Source organism: Leptonotus elevatus, chromosome 17, assembly GCF_054856555.1.
Source record: "Leptonotus elevatus isolate MCC_2025b chromosome 17, RoL_Lele_1.0, whole genome shotgun sequence".
Taxonomy (NCBI): domain Eukaryota; kingdom Metazoa; phylum Chordata; class Actinopteri; order Syngnathiformes; family Syngnathidae; genus Leptonotus; species Leptonotus elevatus.
Genome location: NC_141255.1, coordinates 12,581,080 through 12,598,146, shown reverse-complemented (window position 1 = coordinate 12,598,146; position 17,067 = coordinate 12,581,080). Strand labels below are relative to the sequence as shown.

At 42.2% G+C, this 17,067-nt stretch overlaps 1 protein-coding gene across 1 annotated transcript in view; it reads right to left on the bottom strand.

The window, feature by feature from the left end:
• LOC147159991 (sodium/calcium exchanger 1-like) overlaps window positions 1–16,888 on the bottom strand; it is a 31,534-nt gene extending 14,646 nt beyond the window's left edge. The window contains exons 1-4 of the mRNA XM_086058405.1: window positions 16,745–16,888; window positions 1,324–1,529; window positions 304–443; window positions 70–222 (exon numbers count right to left, since the gene is read on the bottom strand). Of these exons, the coding sequence (XP_085914531.1) occupies window positions 70–222; window positions 304–443; window positions 1,324–1,468 (438 nt within the window). The 5' untranslated portion in view covers window positions 1,469–1,529; window positions 16,745–16,888. The remainder of the gene's footprint in view (window positions 1–69; window positions 223–303; window positions 444–1,323; window positions 1,530–16,744) is intronic.
• Window positions 16,889–17,067: the final 179 nt, after the last annotated feature.

Here is a 17,067-nt window from a genome sequence, read left to right as displayed (position 1 = left end):
AGCAGACTGCCTGCGGTCATGGGTAAAGCGCAAATCCAGCTATTGCTGGTATTTTTCTTCCAGACCAACCTCAATGACAGACAGCAGGATCTCAGGGGCGCTGGAGCCTAAGGCCATGAGGGTCAGATTGGAAACTGTCTCATTCCAAATCCTGACTGTGGCAGTGGTAGTCTCGCCGTTGGGCCTCTTGATGGTTATCTCTTTTTCCTGGGATGTTATGACCTGCAGTGGGAGGGGATACGTTTCATGAATCCAACTATTATACATAGACATTTTGTACGCTTTTAGCTGAGAGGTGCCGACCTCTATGGAGGACATGAATCGGTCGGCGATGATGCTCATGCCCAGGAACATATAGACGAGAGCTACGAAGTATACGATAGCCCGAGCCACTTTGTCCCCCACTGACGGGTTTTGAGGGTTCCACATAGGCAGCAGCACACCTAAAAATCAAGAAAAACATTACAAGTAGGAAGTAGATAGAATAATGGAGGATTGTAACCTATTGCCTAATACCTCCTGCACTAATCTTGTAAATAAGAATCTACTTGAACGAGCTCAGCAGCAGTATATTAAGGATTCTGATCAATTCTAAATGATCACACATGGATCAAACCAAGGGTGGGGGTCTGGTTGCTACTAAAGTCACATGCCGAATATTGAATTTTTTTGAACCACAAGGCAATAACAACAATACAACGGATTAAAGACGTTTTCAACCTAAAGCAAAAGCAGCTAAAGAAATCAGTCCTGCCTTACTACACGCACTTTTAAAACAGTTAACCAAAATTAGGTAAAAAAGGGAAAAAGAAAAAACTTACATTTTGGGGTTATTCATTTAACCCAAAAAGTTGGGTCAATTGAATAACCCACAAAACAACACACAAATTGGGTTGCTTTGTGGGTTATTAATTTAATTTTACCTAATTGTTTTGGGTTAAATAACTTAAAAAGTTGGGTCGGCTCATTTTTGACCCAATTCAATTGTGTTATTCAATTTAGCCAAAAGTTGGTCAAATGAATAACCCACAAAACAACCCAACAAATTGGGTTGCTTTGTGGGTTATTATTTAATTTGACAAACCTAAGTCAAAAAGTTGGGTCGGTTAATTTTTTACCAAATTTTGTTGGGTTAGTCGACTAACCCAAAAAGTTGGGTCAACCAAATAACCCACAAAACAACACCAAAAAATTAGGTTGCTTTGCGGTTTATTAAAAAAGTTAGGTCGGTCCATTTTTTTTTTTAACCCAATTTGGGTTATCTTTGACCCAACCACTTTAAGTGTGCATCATGTCATTTGGGGGAAAAAAGCCATGCCATACCATCCTGACACGGGTCCCCACCGGCGGAGCAGTTTGTCTCAGGTGAATGCGCATGGACGAATCCAGCACTGGACAGCAGCACAAGAGAGACAGCACCCAATATAAGAGGGAAGGAGGAGGAGGAGAAGGAAGCAGGCGGGGGCATTCTGACGGTTCCGCACGACTTCAAACTGGACTTGCACGATGCCAAGAGAGGCGCTCAAAACCTGGAAACAAAAAAACAGCAGACAAGGATGAAGGCGACCATGTACCAGGACTTGTGGTTCTGCATACAAAATACGGTATTAAAAAAAATGCTGCAAAAAGACTAATAATGGCATTTGTTATTACTTTATCTTTATCTGATGGAAAGTGGCTGTTTCAACGCCACCGCAGTCACGTTTGTACCGCCATGACGTCCGCTAGCCAGAAGATGAGCAACACTGTGTTTGTTTACAGACTACAAAAAAAAGAGACTTCTAGTCTCCTACCTCAGACAATCCATATGGGAGGTCTACTAACCGCCCCATCACATGACAAAATTGTCCCGGCGTTTTTCGAACAGAATGACAAACGGTCGAGGGACTCTGTCCTTCTCCTCTTGATTTATGACCTCATTAAGATGTGCGGCCCCATACTTCTGTCCACAGCGTCCCACGAAGGACAAAGCAATAGAGTTTGGATTACGCCCCCCCCACAACCCCCCGGCACAGTCGACTCCGGCTAACTCCGGTCCTGCGGCCCCGCCGACGCACACTCACGCTCACTTCACATTTCCGCCGCCTCTCCATAATAACTCCCTCTCCCCATCCTCCTCCCACCCCCTCGCACTCGCTCGCTCTTTTTTTCACACGTCCACTCGACCTTATTGCGCCTCGTAGGCTGTCAAAATCTGCATGCCAATCTGTGGCCGCAATATGTGCCGTTAGAGCAAGAAACAACACAAACGTCTGCTTCGCCGTGAGTAGCTTTTGTAATCGTCCAATACAAATCTGGACTGAAAGAGATAACGGTGTCCAAGAAATTTGCATTCATATATTTTATTATAGGTTGGAGTTTAGAATTGGATTGAGCAGAGAGCAGGTCAAATCAAAGTTTCAATTGTCGCCCTTAAAAAACATTAAAAAAAACAAAAATAAAAACATAAGAGATATGTCATCACACCCCGTTCATTGACATTGCTTGCTGAGTCATTTCACATCAGCTGCACTTTGCTCTTCTGCCTCGTTTGACACCACGAGTCCACACATACACGCGCACACACATAAAAAAGACGCACGTATGCACACCGCCAAGGGCAAATGCTGTCTGAGGGTTAAATGAATCTTGATTGGCTGCATCTTGGCTTTGCTTGTTTCCTCTTGAAAAGGCATATAAGACCACAAGGAAACCAACATTTGCCTGGCTGCTATTTTCATTCTGCACTTTTCTACTACCTGGAATGAGAAAGGCAGACTGGATTTGCTCAATTTAGTCTGAATAAAAGGACCAGAAGACAGAAGGTACAAGAGTCCAAAATGAGTCAGGAAATCCATTCTGCTTTAGATATTAGAGTTCTTCCCATCTCTAAGAAGCCACAGGTTAAATCTTGTTTTAGTTTTTTCAAAAATCAGATCAAAATTCAGTGGTGATCTTTGTTTTTGTGTGACTCTAGCTAATCAGACCTCATGTTTACCAGCTGTGCATGTGTGGCGACTAAACCCAGAGCGTCACTGCAGTTTATTTCCATATCACTGCCTTTGACGTCACGTTTGCCTTTTTTTTTTAAGGACTTGACTTACTTGGGGTAAGTAATTGGTCCCTCAGTAAACTCATTTTCATCCATGACGTTGAGATTTAAACCTTCTTTTATCGTTGATTATGATAACTGTCCATGATTATTGCGGTTAGCTTTATCTTCTGTAGCTAAGATTTTAATTTGGTCAGCGCTCAAACTTTTCTCTTTCTATATCAATTCACTATAAATGAAATCAACATCGCCATCTTGGTTTGCGGGTGCACAGAACATATTATTATAAAGAACATTTTTGACTTGAGTTCATCTGGAACCATTTTAACTAGTAGGCTATAACGTTACTAGTGCACTTCCTGGTTTCCATCAATAAGGAACAAACAGAAGTGAGAAAGCTAATAAAACCCGTAAGGGAACTCACAGATTAAAAACGAGTCAAGTGTGGCTCAGTTATTATCAAGATGATGTGACGCATAATTAGCCAGATTAGAGGGTCGCCGTGACAGTTCCCGAGCGGGCCGCTGATATCTGGAGCTGTCCTAGCCGGTTAGTGGAGGCCGCCGAGTCCACTTGGCCGTTCAAAGGCAGCCCAATGGAAGGAAAAGCAGCCGGGCCGACTTGGTTACATTTCATAAAAACACTTTTCATTCTCCTATATTATGTTTTTATCCCAAATATTTGACACTGTGTTGCCATTTTTTCTATGAAAAACGTGCAGCAAAAAAAAAATCTGGTGTTTTTGTTTTGCTGCAACAGATTAATAGATGCAACGGCTTTCACTTCATTGCAATTGATGTATCAGCAGATGTGCTGCGTGCGTTGGTGTGTTAGCGTGTGTCATGTACACACAGCCACAGGTCACACGCAACACACACACACCAATGCAGACGAAGCGTGGCATGTTGATGCAGGCGTCATATGACGCAAGCAAGGTCAGATCAAGCCGGCCGCAGTGTTTTCTGTTGTATGTTAGCATTAAGCGAGCAGAGGCTATGTAGCTGTTTTAATACGAACTGTTTTTTAGTATATAGATTTAGTTTGTAATAAAGAGCTTGAAGCCCCTTTTCTGAAGAATTGTTCTCTCATTCAATCTGCTGATCTGCCGCTTTTTGTGCCACCAAATTTAGGTCTTGTACATGTGCAGAAAATGTAAATCCCCAAATAAATCCATCTTCCCTGGATGTGAGCGTATACAGTGATGGAAAAATCTCCCACTTGCTATTCAGCTTTGAAGTAATTTGTATGTAACCACTGGGGCCATAAATAAGACTAATTTGGCCTCCAATCGCCTTCCACCTTTCAAAGTCCGGCGACCTCTTTTGTTGGGACCGACGCCTCGCGCATCACCCGAAGCGAGGCAGCTGGAGATAACAACCTTGTCAGCATTCGTTCTCTTTGTGCGGTTGTCACTGGGCACCAGAGGATGACCAAGGAGCCGACTGCTATTAATCTCGGCCTTTGGATCACACGCACACCCTGTCCCTTTTTTTAAATCCAGCATGCAAGAAGAACGGACTTGTTCATCTGCTTACTACTCAGTAAATTGCTGTAATCACGTTTTCGTCTGCGTGTTCACACTGCAGGCAAACAGCATTTGCCGATCAAAGAGATTTCCGAGACCCAACTGTTCGTCCGCACCGTCATCGATCGGATGCGCCACGTCCATTCGTCAACCGTGGATTTCCGACAAGGAGTGTAAATTCAAGGAAGGAATCGGGAAACGCTCGTTGCCGGGGGCGACGGCTCAACGACTTCAAGCGCTTGATTCATTGTGAGCCGGTCCTCCTTTCATTTGGGGAAGTCCTTCCAATTAACGAGCCGCGTAATCACAATTGATCCGACGCTGGAATTCCAATATTGATTGGGATCCATTTGCACCAAGCAACATCAGCTATTAGATTACATATACAGCACAATCAGTCAACTGCAGTTGACCTGCAGGCTACAAGGCCACCAACAGCACACACAAACAAAAAAACACACCCATAGTCACAGTCTTACTCACACTATGACTGAGAAAAAAGTTAACCAAATCAGATGAGTCGACTTTAACTATAGGTCGACTAAAAATGTTTGCGCCGCAGTTTAGCATGGGCTAATTTTACTGGTGTTTAATAATGCTCATGCACAGAGCATAATAAATAATTAGTAGTGATGTCCACTATATTTGACTCATGAAGCTATGTTGATGTATGTGTGAACTAAATGATAGTTAGTGTTTGTTTACCTCAAAGGTCATCGCTAGTGCGCTAATGCTAATCGTGATTGCTAACCGTTTAGCATAGGCTAATTTTGTTGTTATTTAATATGGACAGTAGTTATATCCACTCAGTTCAACTCACATTCAACCTTAGTGGATTAACAATATATATATATATATATATATATATATATATATATATATATATATATATATATAACTAATAACAATAATAATAAAATAACATATATTATAATTTTATGGGTATGTGTTTTACTTGATTACTTGATTATTCAATGCAATAATCGATAGGATAATCAATTTGATTAAATTTGTTAGTGACAGCCCTTACTCATATGCATAAAAACAAAAAAACACGCTCACACACACAAATAGAAGCACACGGATGATCAAGCGTGGATCCATACTGGCGTGCAGCATAGCATTCAAAGGTCGCAAACGACAACAACACAAGCACAAGCCTACCTCACAATCTGTGTGCGTGCGCGCGCGCGTGCATTGTCTTCCACTCGTTCTGTTGGCCCACACGAGTCATTTACGCTATTTACACTGACGGATTCACGGGGGCGAAGAAATACATTAAAAAAACAAAACAAGGTAAAGCGCAGCCGAAAAACAGAGCACAAAAGGGTTGCTGCATTGCACGCTCGCACACGCAAGTGTGCGCTGAGCGGAGCAGGTGAGTCACGCTGCTGTGCACATTTGGAGCTTTGCACACACAAATCCTTTCAAAAACACATGGTTTCCTGCTAAAACTTTCCTTTTGTATTATAAACATATAGTTAGGGATGTTGGATGTCACAATTTTTCAGACATATACTCGTACGAGTATTCAACTCTTTAGTAGTCACTGATATGAATACTAAGTACCGATACCACTAGTAACTGATGCATTAAAATAAGGTCAGGTGTCGGCCTGATACCGATACCTGGTATCATTACTCGCCCATCTCTACAAACATATTGTTTTTCCTATTGAAATGCATGGCGAAGCCATTCATCTGTTCCTGCCTCCTCCCCACAAAAATGAAAAAAATAATAATAAGTTATGCATAAATAAACAAATAATAAACATAAAATAATAAAAAGAAAATATAATAAAAGAAAATAATAATAATATTGGATAAATAAATAAATGTGTGTGAATAAAAATGTTACTTAAAAAAGGAAGAGAATGTTGAATAATGAAAATGTTTGTTTTTTAAATTGAAATATTAAATTAAATTATATTAAAATATAAAAAATTAAAATATATACAAATAATGAATAAAAAATAATAAAATAAAAACAATTATAAATGTTAAAAAAATTATTAAAAAAATATTCTCTAAAAATATGCTCTCTAATATTTTAAGAGTATTCAACGCTTCTGATACCGAATACCGATACCACAAGTACATAAAATCCCTCCCCAAAACAAGGACAGATCATTTTAAAGAAAGTTCTATACATACCAATATAGCGTTTTTCTTTAAAATTGCATGCAATGAATGGCAATTTTCTATTCTTCTGATTTCTAATATCGAGCAAACAGACACAAAAAGGCGATATCTGCCACCGTCGCAAGTACCAATACCATAAAATAAGGATGGTATCAGCACCGACACGATACCTGGTATCGGTACAGATCATCCCAAGAATTTATGAACGACCATATGTGTCCCAGGCTCCCAGCACTGTTTATGTTCAAATATAACTTGCTTAAAAAGTTACGTGTTAGCTTTAGCATTACATAAACAATGTGGTTGTTAAGTGTCCCGTGACCGGTTGAGTTTTACTATTGTCAATCTCCCTTTTTGCAAATGGATTGTCTTTAGAGTCAAGGGTCACTTTCCGGTGCAGGGCCATGTGACACCAACTCAAAGGAAAGTCACAACTTGAGTTTGTAGCAGACGAGTGAAAACTAGTATGTGTGTGTGCGCATGTCTCTTTGTCTTTGCTGTTCTGTGACTTGGCGGGTGTGTAATTGTGTTTATATAAGCCCCTCGGGGTGACAAGTGCAAGTACCTCCACGGCTAGCAGGAGGAGGACACACGCACACACGCATGCATATACGCACCATGAATGAGTCATGAAGCATACGCTCCAATAACATTTGAATTCCCATCTGCTGTGCCTTGAAGGGACACCTTGAGCTCTTTTCACCTGTTTCACAGCTACAAATCGAATTCACGCCTGCCTCGTCGTCTGCAAATCACTCACTCGAGTTTGTTTGACTTACTGCCGTGTTCCCTTTCCAACGCCAACACCAGCAAAGACAAAATCTAAGCAACAATGACTGCGTGTCAGCACTCCGTCGCATCCAATAATAGTCCGTGGCTGCGGCGTGAATGTGAATGGAACCGTAATATGTCACTCTTATGTGTGCGTGAGTGTGAAGGGGGTGCAAAAAGTAGCTGCCATGCCGTTGCCATGGCAATTAATAAGCTATGAGAGCCTTGAGCAGCATCATGACGTGCACGAGAGCAGCGTCTTCTCTTCTATCTTGGGATCGATTACACGTTCCCTCGCCTTCGATGGGGAGAGGAGGGCTTACCGATTCAAATTCAAAAATCAGCGAGTCGATCTCCCTCGGGGCTTCTCGTAAAATATGAATTGAAAGTGCCTCCTTGGAAGGAGAGCTGCAGGCGTACGAGGATTTGAAAAGATGGAGAGTGCAATCAGGAGTGTGCGCTTCCATTTTGGGCTGTTTTTGTTTTGTTGTCGTCACTTCTGAGGCTACTTCAGCTTCAACTACATGATTGTTATTCATAATAGGACAATTATTTTAATAGCAGATAACTGATTGGTTTTTCCCCATAAATTGATTCAATCACTGGTTTGTTTGTTTGAAAATAAGCAAAAATTTTGACTATTTTCCAAAGTAAAAGCAGATGTTGTATTTTTGGGAGAAAAAAGAAACACAGAGATCCATCCACTTTCATGCTTGATGCCAGAAATCAGAAAATATATCCTGTTCATAGGATGAAATCTGGGAATTTGGAGAATTTAAAGACAAACTAGGTCTCTAAACAATTAACTTGATTAGGGATGGGCAAGGCATCAGCATCGGGCTGATACCCAGCCTTATTTCAAGGTATTTGGCACTCGTGATGGCAGCCAATATTGTGGCCGTTTTACGATCAGGAACTAAAGCCAGAAATGTCTGACAAATGATTAAGACAAACATATATTTTGATTGAGACCTTTTCAGGACGCTGGATTATTAGTTTCATTTTCTTTATTTTATTGTGTGTTCTCTACAAAAAAAAATATGAAAAAGAATGGAAAAAAGATTAAAGAGTGTACCTTCCTACCACCTGAAGACAGCTGGGATAGGCTCCAACACAACCATGACCCTAGTGAGGGTAAGCGGGTCTAAAAAATTAATGGATGGATGGATAATAGAACATTGCCATTAATTTTGTGCAATTTGAAGGAAAAATGCTCTATCGTGATATATATTAAATTTTTAGGGTTTAGTAACGGCTACAGATGTCAAAAAATAATTTTAACTACATTGGTACCTCAGAGTTTAAACATAATTAGTTCCTGCGAAATGTTCAAAGTCTGAATTGTTCAACCTCCGAATAATTTTTTCCCATAGGAAATAATGTAAATGCAATTAATCCGTTCCCAAGCTCCAAAAACAGAAAATTCCTATTTTAATTTCTATTTAGTTTTTTTTTACATTTACACCCTGTACAGTATTTAAACAATAAAAAATACCTTACCTTTTTTGCTGTGGTGTGATGGCATCAGTGGATGATAAATGCTATGTTAATGCGAGCTTTAGTTCAGTGCTGAGTTTGTGTATTTTACATTGGGCATATTGTTAGACTACTAAGCGGTCCTTGTGTGCATTGTTTAACGTCAGGCATTTTTTATTCAGATTTTTTGGTTTAATTTGTACGAGTTCCGAGACGTTCAAACTTCGAGAAAAAAATCCACTTTTGTTAAGATTATGAAAACCTAAAAAAAAATTACATTTAGAACAGATACAAAATTTGTAATTAATCGTGAGTTAACTAGTGAAGTCATGCAATTAATCAGGATTTTAAAAAATTATTCGCCTGATGCCCGTAATTTTTAATAATCTTTTCTTTAAAAAAAAGAAAGAAAGAAAGAACTATAAATAATCTTTTCTTTTAAAAATAAATAAATAAATAAAGGATTATTAAAAATTAGGGGCTTCAAGCGATTAAAATTTTAATCGTAATTAATCGCATTACTTCACTAGTTAACCTCACAATTAATCAAAAATTGTATATCTGTTTTAAATGTACAATAAAAAAATTATAAGTTTTGTCTGTTACGTAAAATGTTAAACTAATAGAAATAGTTTTTAAAAAATTATGTCTATAGCCATCAAGATATTCAGATATTCAGAATATTTATTGTCACTGTCACAAAGGAACAACAAAACTTTGTTTGGAGCATCCATACAGCCGAGATGGTAAAGTGCAAAATCCCACAAAATAAATGGCAGTGAATGAGTTAAGAGTACTTAGAACAAAATCCCTAAAATCTCTCAATTTGATTAGTTGTTGATTAATTGATTACTCAAGCATCAGCATATTTCGACATAGTTCTCCTAATCCAATTTGGCTAGCTCGGACCAAGCAACCAAAAGGATGTTAAAATGCCGATGTCATCGAGGGCCAGTCCTCTGGCCCTGTGAGGCAAATTTTAAATCTGATTGGTTGGAGAGAAAAAAAAAAACAGTACCATTGTTAATCCATCTGGCGTTCCATGATATGCCAGCATGGCCCTGGACAGATTAGATTGACATGGCAACACAGAGAGACTGAAATGTGATTGGATGAAAAAACTTAACGTCCACATACAAGTACTGTACTGAAAGCAGCGAAAACGACAAGCGACCGCACGGCCCATCGCACATTCGAGCGCGCACACACAGTCCCTGGCACACGCCTTTTTCTGTTAACGCTTCTATGCTTATACATTTTTAATGCGCCTGCATGGTAAGTGTGTGTGTGCGTGCGTCTGTGTGTGTGTGTGTGTGTTCTACATGTGAATGAATATTCAAAGGGAGGGCATGAGCGCATTTATCCATGTTTTGAAGCCGAAACTTTAGCAGCAGCCTCACTGCGCTGCTCGTGTGCGCCAGTGTCCACTTTGATCCGCATAAAAGCACGACTGGAGCGAGCAACAGATCGGCAAAGAGTGCAAGGAGACATGTGCCACATTCCGTGGTGGTGGGGCGGTTTGGGTGTGGGGGGGCGGGGGGGTGACATGGGCTGAGGAAGACGGGGAAAAAATGAAAGAGATAAGAGGAAAAGACCGAGGGATGCGGGAAATGACAAAAGTGTGCAAAGGCCCTTCGGGGTGAGCAAGCCAGCCAACTTGACTGTGATCCGAGGAGACAGATGAACGTGTGTGTTAATATATATATGTGTGCGAGTGTGCATGTGTGCGTGTGTAAATGTTTTATTGTTTCATTGGCGCTCCACATGACCCCGTTGCGTTAGAGAGTGATGATGAAGACGACCGGCCTGGGGCAGAACAGTAATAAGTACACTGTCTACGTGTGTGTGTGTGCGTAGGCAACGAAAGGAACAATCCCTGTGATTGATGAGCCAATCGGAGCAAGAGAAGGAACACGCTTACTGGCCACTTCATTAGGTACCTCAAGAATGTGCCCAGGAAAATGTTTGTATGAGACTCGCTCCCTGTCCAGTGACATCATTTATCACTAACGATAATTCAATTCATGGCAAATAGTTACATTTAAAAATGAGGGAAATGTGTATTTAATTGTACGAATTGAATATTTGAACTGGCCCATGTGTCGCTTTTGAAAATGTATCGTGTGCGTTTGCGTGCAGAGGAGTCCAGGTGTTGTGCCTCCGTGCAGATGTGCTCATCCCTCTAACTGGCCCTGGCGATTTAACCCTAATCCCCCCTCCGCCTGCCACGTAATGTATGCAATCCCATAATGCATACGACACGTATGGCGTTACGCAACGCACAATCGGCATAATCTCCACCCTGATCGAATGGCGCAGATGGGCAAGGCACCGATACGCTTTGTCCGCCGCACTCGGCAGATTGCAGATGTTCACGGAACAATAGCTGCCGGCCGCACTCTGATTGGCTGTCTGTCCGTTTGCATGGCTATGTATGCATATTAGCTTGTGCGTGTTTTCTGTTTATGTATGCACTCTTGTGAGTTGTGCATGTATGTACTGTATGTGATGCTGAGAGGTAATGGCAGCGCGGTGCTCACACAACAGAGACCCTGAAGGAGGCACACAAAACCACTGGGAAGCAATCGAACAACACACACGCGCGCGCAGTGTTCCCTGTCTCATATGGACATCCTTTGGCTCTTGACGCTAACGCATCCCTGCTCGCTGAGAAACGCAACAGGACAAAACAGACCAATGGAATAAAAGGACACACACACTGTGTGGTTGACACAAGTGAGCCATAAAGCGGAAAAAGCAAAAGATTTCAGGCCAACGCTCACTTCAGAGAGTTGAAGAATTTATTTAGCCGAGCGGCAACATTGCGCATGGAGAACAAACGCCCGTCGCGCTGAAACAATGTGACATAAGCGTAGTGGACGCAACAAGACGTCGAAGGCTACAAAGTGGCTTCGTTCCCGAATTGAAATCCATTCGAGCAATCGCGGCTCATTCACATTTTTGGGAGTGCAGTGGTCCAGCAAGTGCCCTGACTACAAGGTATTCTGATTAATATTGCGTTTGTGTAATATGAGATAAGCAGCAAAACCACTTTAGCAAACTCAGGGGGCAGCCATTTTGTCACTTGCTGTTGACATCAAAATGCCTAATGGCTCCTGTATCAGCCAATCAAGGCTTACTTAATTTCTGAGTTTGGTCATGAGACATTCACATCAAGGTCGTGATTGGTCGTTACCTGAGCCCTAAGCAACTGTGATGTCATTTCCACTTGACAGCAAGTGACAAAATGGCCGCCAACTGGAGAAAAACGTGGATTTTGCTGCTTTGGAATTTCACTTCATTTCAAATGGGAAAATGGTTTTAGTAAATTGAGTTCCACTGTAACTTATTTGAAGACCTTCCTCCTTCCCACTATCTCCTCCTTTGGCCATGTTTCCCATCATCCGTGTCCCCGAATGATTTATCCTCCTTCCAGCTTCAGCGGCACTTTCAAGTGCTTCTGGGTCAATGTCTGGCAACCGTCACCGAAAGTTCACACTCGCTCGCTTCAAGTTAGCAAAGACGCCTTCAATAATCAACTGCTGCTCAGATTGTTTGTGTGTGTGTGCGTGCGTGCATGTGTGTGCGTGTGTGTGTGTGTAAACATATTGGAGATTGTTTTTATTCACAAGACAAAACTGTGCTCAACATAATATAGTGTTGTGTTTAACCTTCTCTTGGATTCCATAACATGCTACATACTTCTTGCTGTAATATAGCGGAGGTTCACAGTAGCACAATGTAATGAAGGGCCATTTTTGGTATTTTCCTAAATGGAGACTTTAATTTGCTCCCAGCTTTCTGCGGCAAACAAATAACTGGGCACAGCGTGCGTATCTCACGGAGACTCGCAGGAAGCGCCTTTTACAGGAAGGCCATTACATTGCGAGAGGAAGATTGAGTAGCTTTTTGTTTTGTCGCCCCGACACCGAAACACTGAGGTCTTGGCGATCTGACAAGAGGAATCATGAGAGAAATACTTAACCCTAATAACGAAAAGGCCGCAATGGCTGTGGCGTTTCAACAAGGGAGAAAATCAAGAAGCTGAGAGGGATTATGGGTATTCATCATCTGCCGCCGCCTCACTTCCTCCGCGATATTTCTCCTGACGATCGGTCAATCGTTCATGATCCTCATAATCAGGCCCAAACAATCACACACGTGTGTGTGCATGATTATCAGATTATGTAAGGCAGGTTTGCGCTGCAGTGACAGATTACAGCCAAATGAATAATGAAGGCGAGCGCAAAGCAGCCGGGACGAGACCAAAGCAAGCGAGGAGGCAGACTGAGGATGAGGAGTGGACGGCAGAAGGAAGAAGGAGGAAGGCGAGGACGCCATGGTTACAGACAGGGCGAAATACGGGAATGCGAGCGGGATGGACGAGCTGGAGGCTCGGGAAGAAAAAAAAACGCAGGAGGAACAAGAGGAAGTTTGTTTGCGGGCAATTGAGTCATACAACAAAATGGAAATTTTGTGATGCTCCTATTCAGTCACTATTGGTTTATGTGGATGAAAATGTGAATATAACGTGTAGCTGTACAGCAGATACAAAACTACAAAAAATCTTCAGAAAACTGATGAATATTCAATGCACGTTTTCTATTTTTTTTAAAGGGGGGGGAGGGGGAAGAAAATCATGGAAAAACTGGAAATAAATAAATATTTAAAACAATATTGAACAAAAAGGAAAACAAATTTGAGAATATGCAAGGGTCAACTGTAGTTTTAATTTGTAATATCACCATTTACCACTAGGTGGCAGACATGGCTTAGTCACACTTACACTGACTTATACAGCCCGATACTACAATGTGAGTAGGCCTAATAATTATTTGCGGATTTGCAATGATATGGAAGACAAACATAGTACCTTAATAACATTTAAAAAATGTTGTCCAAAATATGCAGAAAATACATGTAAGCCCATCCCTGCTATAAAGCATTATTAGTATTTGCACTGTATGATAATTGTAAAGACGAAAAATTACTACAATGCCACAAGATGGCAGCAAAGAGAGTCTAGTTGATTCTCCTCAGTTCACTTCAACATAGTTCCTTCCACCAAGATGCCACAAGATGGCGGTAAAGCGTCATTTGGTTATGAATGAATCTCCTCAATTAGCTTTAACATAGTTCCTTGACACCAAATTGCCAGAAGATGGCAGCAAATCACTACTTTTATCAAACACGGTTAAACTAACTACATGCATTTGGAATTTGATCAGGCTTTTCCAACCAGAAAATGTTTCCTTCCAAAGTATATACAAGATCAGCAGCTTTGAAATCCAAACAAGCACAAAAAAATTCCACATCAGCATGGAACTTGACCTCATTTGAGCCTTGGCAGTGGCTCTTTCATTTAACGGCAAACAAATGTTCAAGCTTCTATTTGTAGCGATTCTCTTCTACTTATTTTTTTTTCTCTTTTCCATGTTCCACCCAAAGTGGAGTTGCTCTCGTGGCAGATGCCCCAGCGCCAGAGTACAAGCCGCACAAGCTGGGTGGAGAGGACAAATGACAGGGTGTCAAGGTCGAAGGAGGAGAGGAAAGAGGCCACTTGCAAGTCAGCAGGCACTCCGGCAACAAGTGCTCCATCTGTTCTACGCTACCTCTTCCAGTTCGCAATCACAAGGACCCACCACAAACGCGGCCATTCCTCAACTGTCATGTCGCAGTTGAGCAACGCAAATGTCAACCAGGCCGGCAAATTGTGAACTGCCACAAAATGATTGGCCTGAATTTTGCCGTTCAGATTGACTGAGAAGTAAAGAATGCGTGCGTCTGTATTTATTTTTTGATGAGGTCAGTCAAAGGAGATTTATGACAAGGGCCGTATGACTCCCTAAGCCCAAAAGGCTCACTTTGGATGTTTGGTAGCTCGCAGGTCAGCACTCGGAGTGCGGGCTGCATTCAGCACCGCAGGCTCGTAATGACTCATTCGTTCATCACTGAGGTTGCGCTCCCGCTTCATGTCTTCATGGTTTTTCATGTCTATTTTTTATCAGTGACACAGATTTTTAAGCCATCTTTTTGTGGCTTTGTACAGTAGATTCAACACCTATGACAATTTCCGTTAACCCGGGGGTTATTTGTCGGATGAGACGAAACAACTATTTGGTGTTATGTATCCAATTGTTAACTCTGTTTTCACTTCAACTAGTCGGGAGAAACAAACTAATTGGGATCGATTTCAATGTGTTTCGAAACTAAATACAACGAAAAACACTCCCTAAACACAATACATGAGTTTCCCCCTCCCACTATGAGTGTGGCGGAAAGGAGGATTATGACCAAGGGGCCGTCCCCCCTCAGCCATTGGACCAGATGGACTAAGTTGACAAGAGCGTCGAGGAAGCGGTGATACACATAACCAGATTAGCGCGCACCAGAATAGAGGCCGAGATGAGACTGACCGCCTTCCCGCTTGTGGTTGGAGCCGTTAATGGATTAGTTGCGGATGCCCTCGGTCCGTTCGGCAGCAAAAGCTCACACGCGGACGTCTTCAATGCGTGCCTAACGCCCGTGCGACAAAAGTCAACATTGATGTTCCTGGGATTACATTCAGACGTTTGTTTACCAAGTAACTCCTGGTGGCACTCAGGAGAAATAATTACGTGCAAAGCCCCGGCAAATGTTTTTGTTCCATTCAATACATTTGGGAGAGCAAATCATCACGTGGATGAACAGCAACTTCAAATATCTCCACTCTGAATAATCAATGTTCTTTCGAGTTGTCTCCAAAAGTGTTTTTCACGTCACGCAATTGGGATGCTGGCAGAAAACACTCTCAAATCATCCCTGCTCATCCTCAGTGTTCCTGATGTTGGATCCGAATCATGCGGGTTTCAATCATTTTCAACAAGTCCACCAAAAACTGATGTTGCTGAAGTAAGCTTAAAATTATGCAAATGAGGTTGCAGCCTTTTTTCGACAGCTTGTGCGCCCTTAATAATTCAGTGGGTGACATGTCTTGGCTTGAATTATTTAGCCCGCTTGAAAACGTCATCGCGGCTGAATGCTGCCATTCATTTTTGGTCGTCATCTTCGTCATGACAAGCGTGTAACATGCACTGCACTGATTATCACCATCACCCAAAGGTCCACAGTCATCAGCAAAACTCCCCAGGGTGCCTTTAAGATGTCATTGTTGTCATCAGCCATCTATCTTCGATCCAAATAATGAAAACACTCGCAAGTAACATGGAGGTGTTCACATTCCTGACCTCACTCACTAAGCCACACCCCCTAAAGGCACACCATCACACGAATGTGCTTATTTATATTATATCCAATCAGTACCCCCCCCCCCCCCCCCCCCATGTTGGAAGAAAATAAAATCCTGTATTTCAAATGATTTACATTTTTGGTCAGCTATACCATTTGACACCGCTGGCAGCTTCAATCGCTGCTGCACCACCAGTAATATGATGACCAATACAAAAGAACAAAAAACAAAACATCATCTTGATAACAAAATATTCACCAACACTCAAAAAAAAAAAAGATCGTAATCGTATAAATCAGTTCCGTGGCAGCTCTTTAGGGTGCGTTCATGGTCCCCACCTCTCGCCACTACCTCAGTCGCCACCACTCAGCCTTTGGCCCCTGGAGCACACCCTCTATTGCCGTTCGGGGGATTTTTACGCACGTTTGACGTGTCCCCCGTGGACAACCAGCGTGCCACCCTCAAGCTGCATCGATTTTGACTCTCGCATTGTTTTCCTTGTCTCCGAAAGACGCCCGCGCACAGTCTCCTATCTGCTGGAAACAGTGCGGGCAGCAGCAGCAGTAGCTCACCGTGTTAGACGGCGTCCGACTTGGTCAGTGGCTCATCCTCCCCGCGCGTGATCATCCCACCCTTCAGCGACTCAATGCGCCGCTGCGCTCTTCCTCTCTTCCTTCTCTACCTCCGCCGGCGGCAGCGACTGAGCATGCGCGCTTCTCTCTCTCTCTCTCTCTCTCTCTCTCTCTCTCTCTCTCTCTCTCTCTCTCTCTCTCTCTCTCTCTCTCTCTAGTGCTTTACTGCTCAACCCTCACTGAAAAAAAAGTCATATGAATTACCTTAATTCCAACATGAAGGCTATTGTACGCTTGTTGTTTATGTCGGATAGCGTATAAGC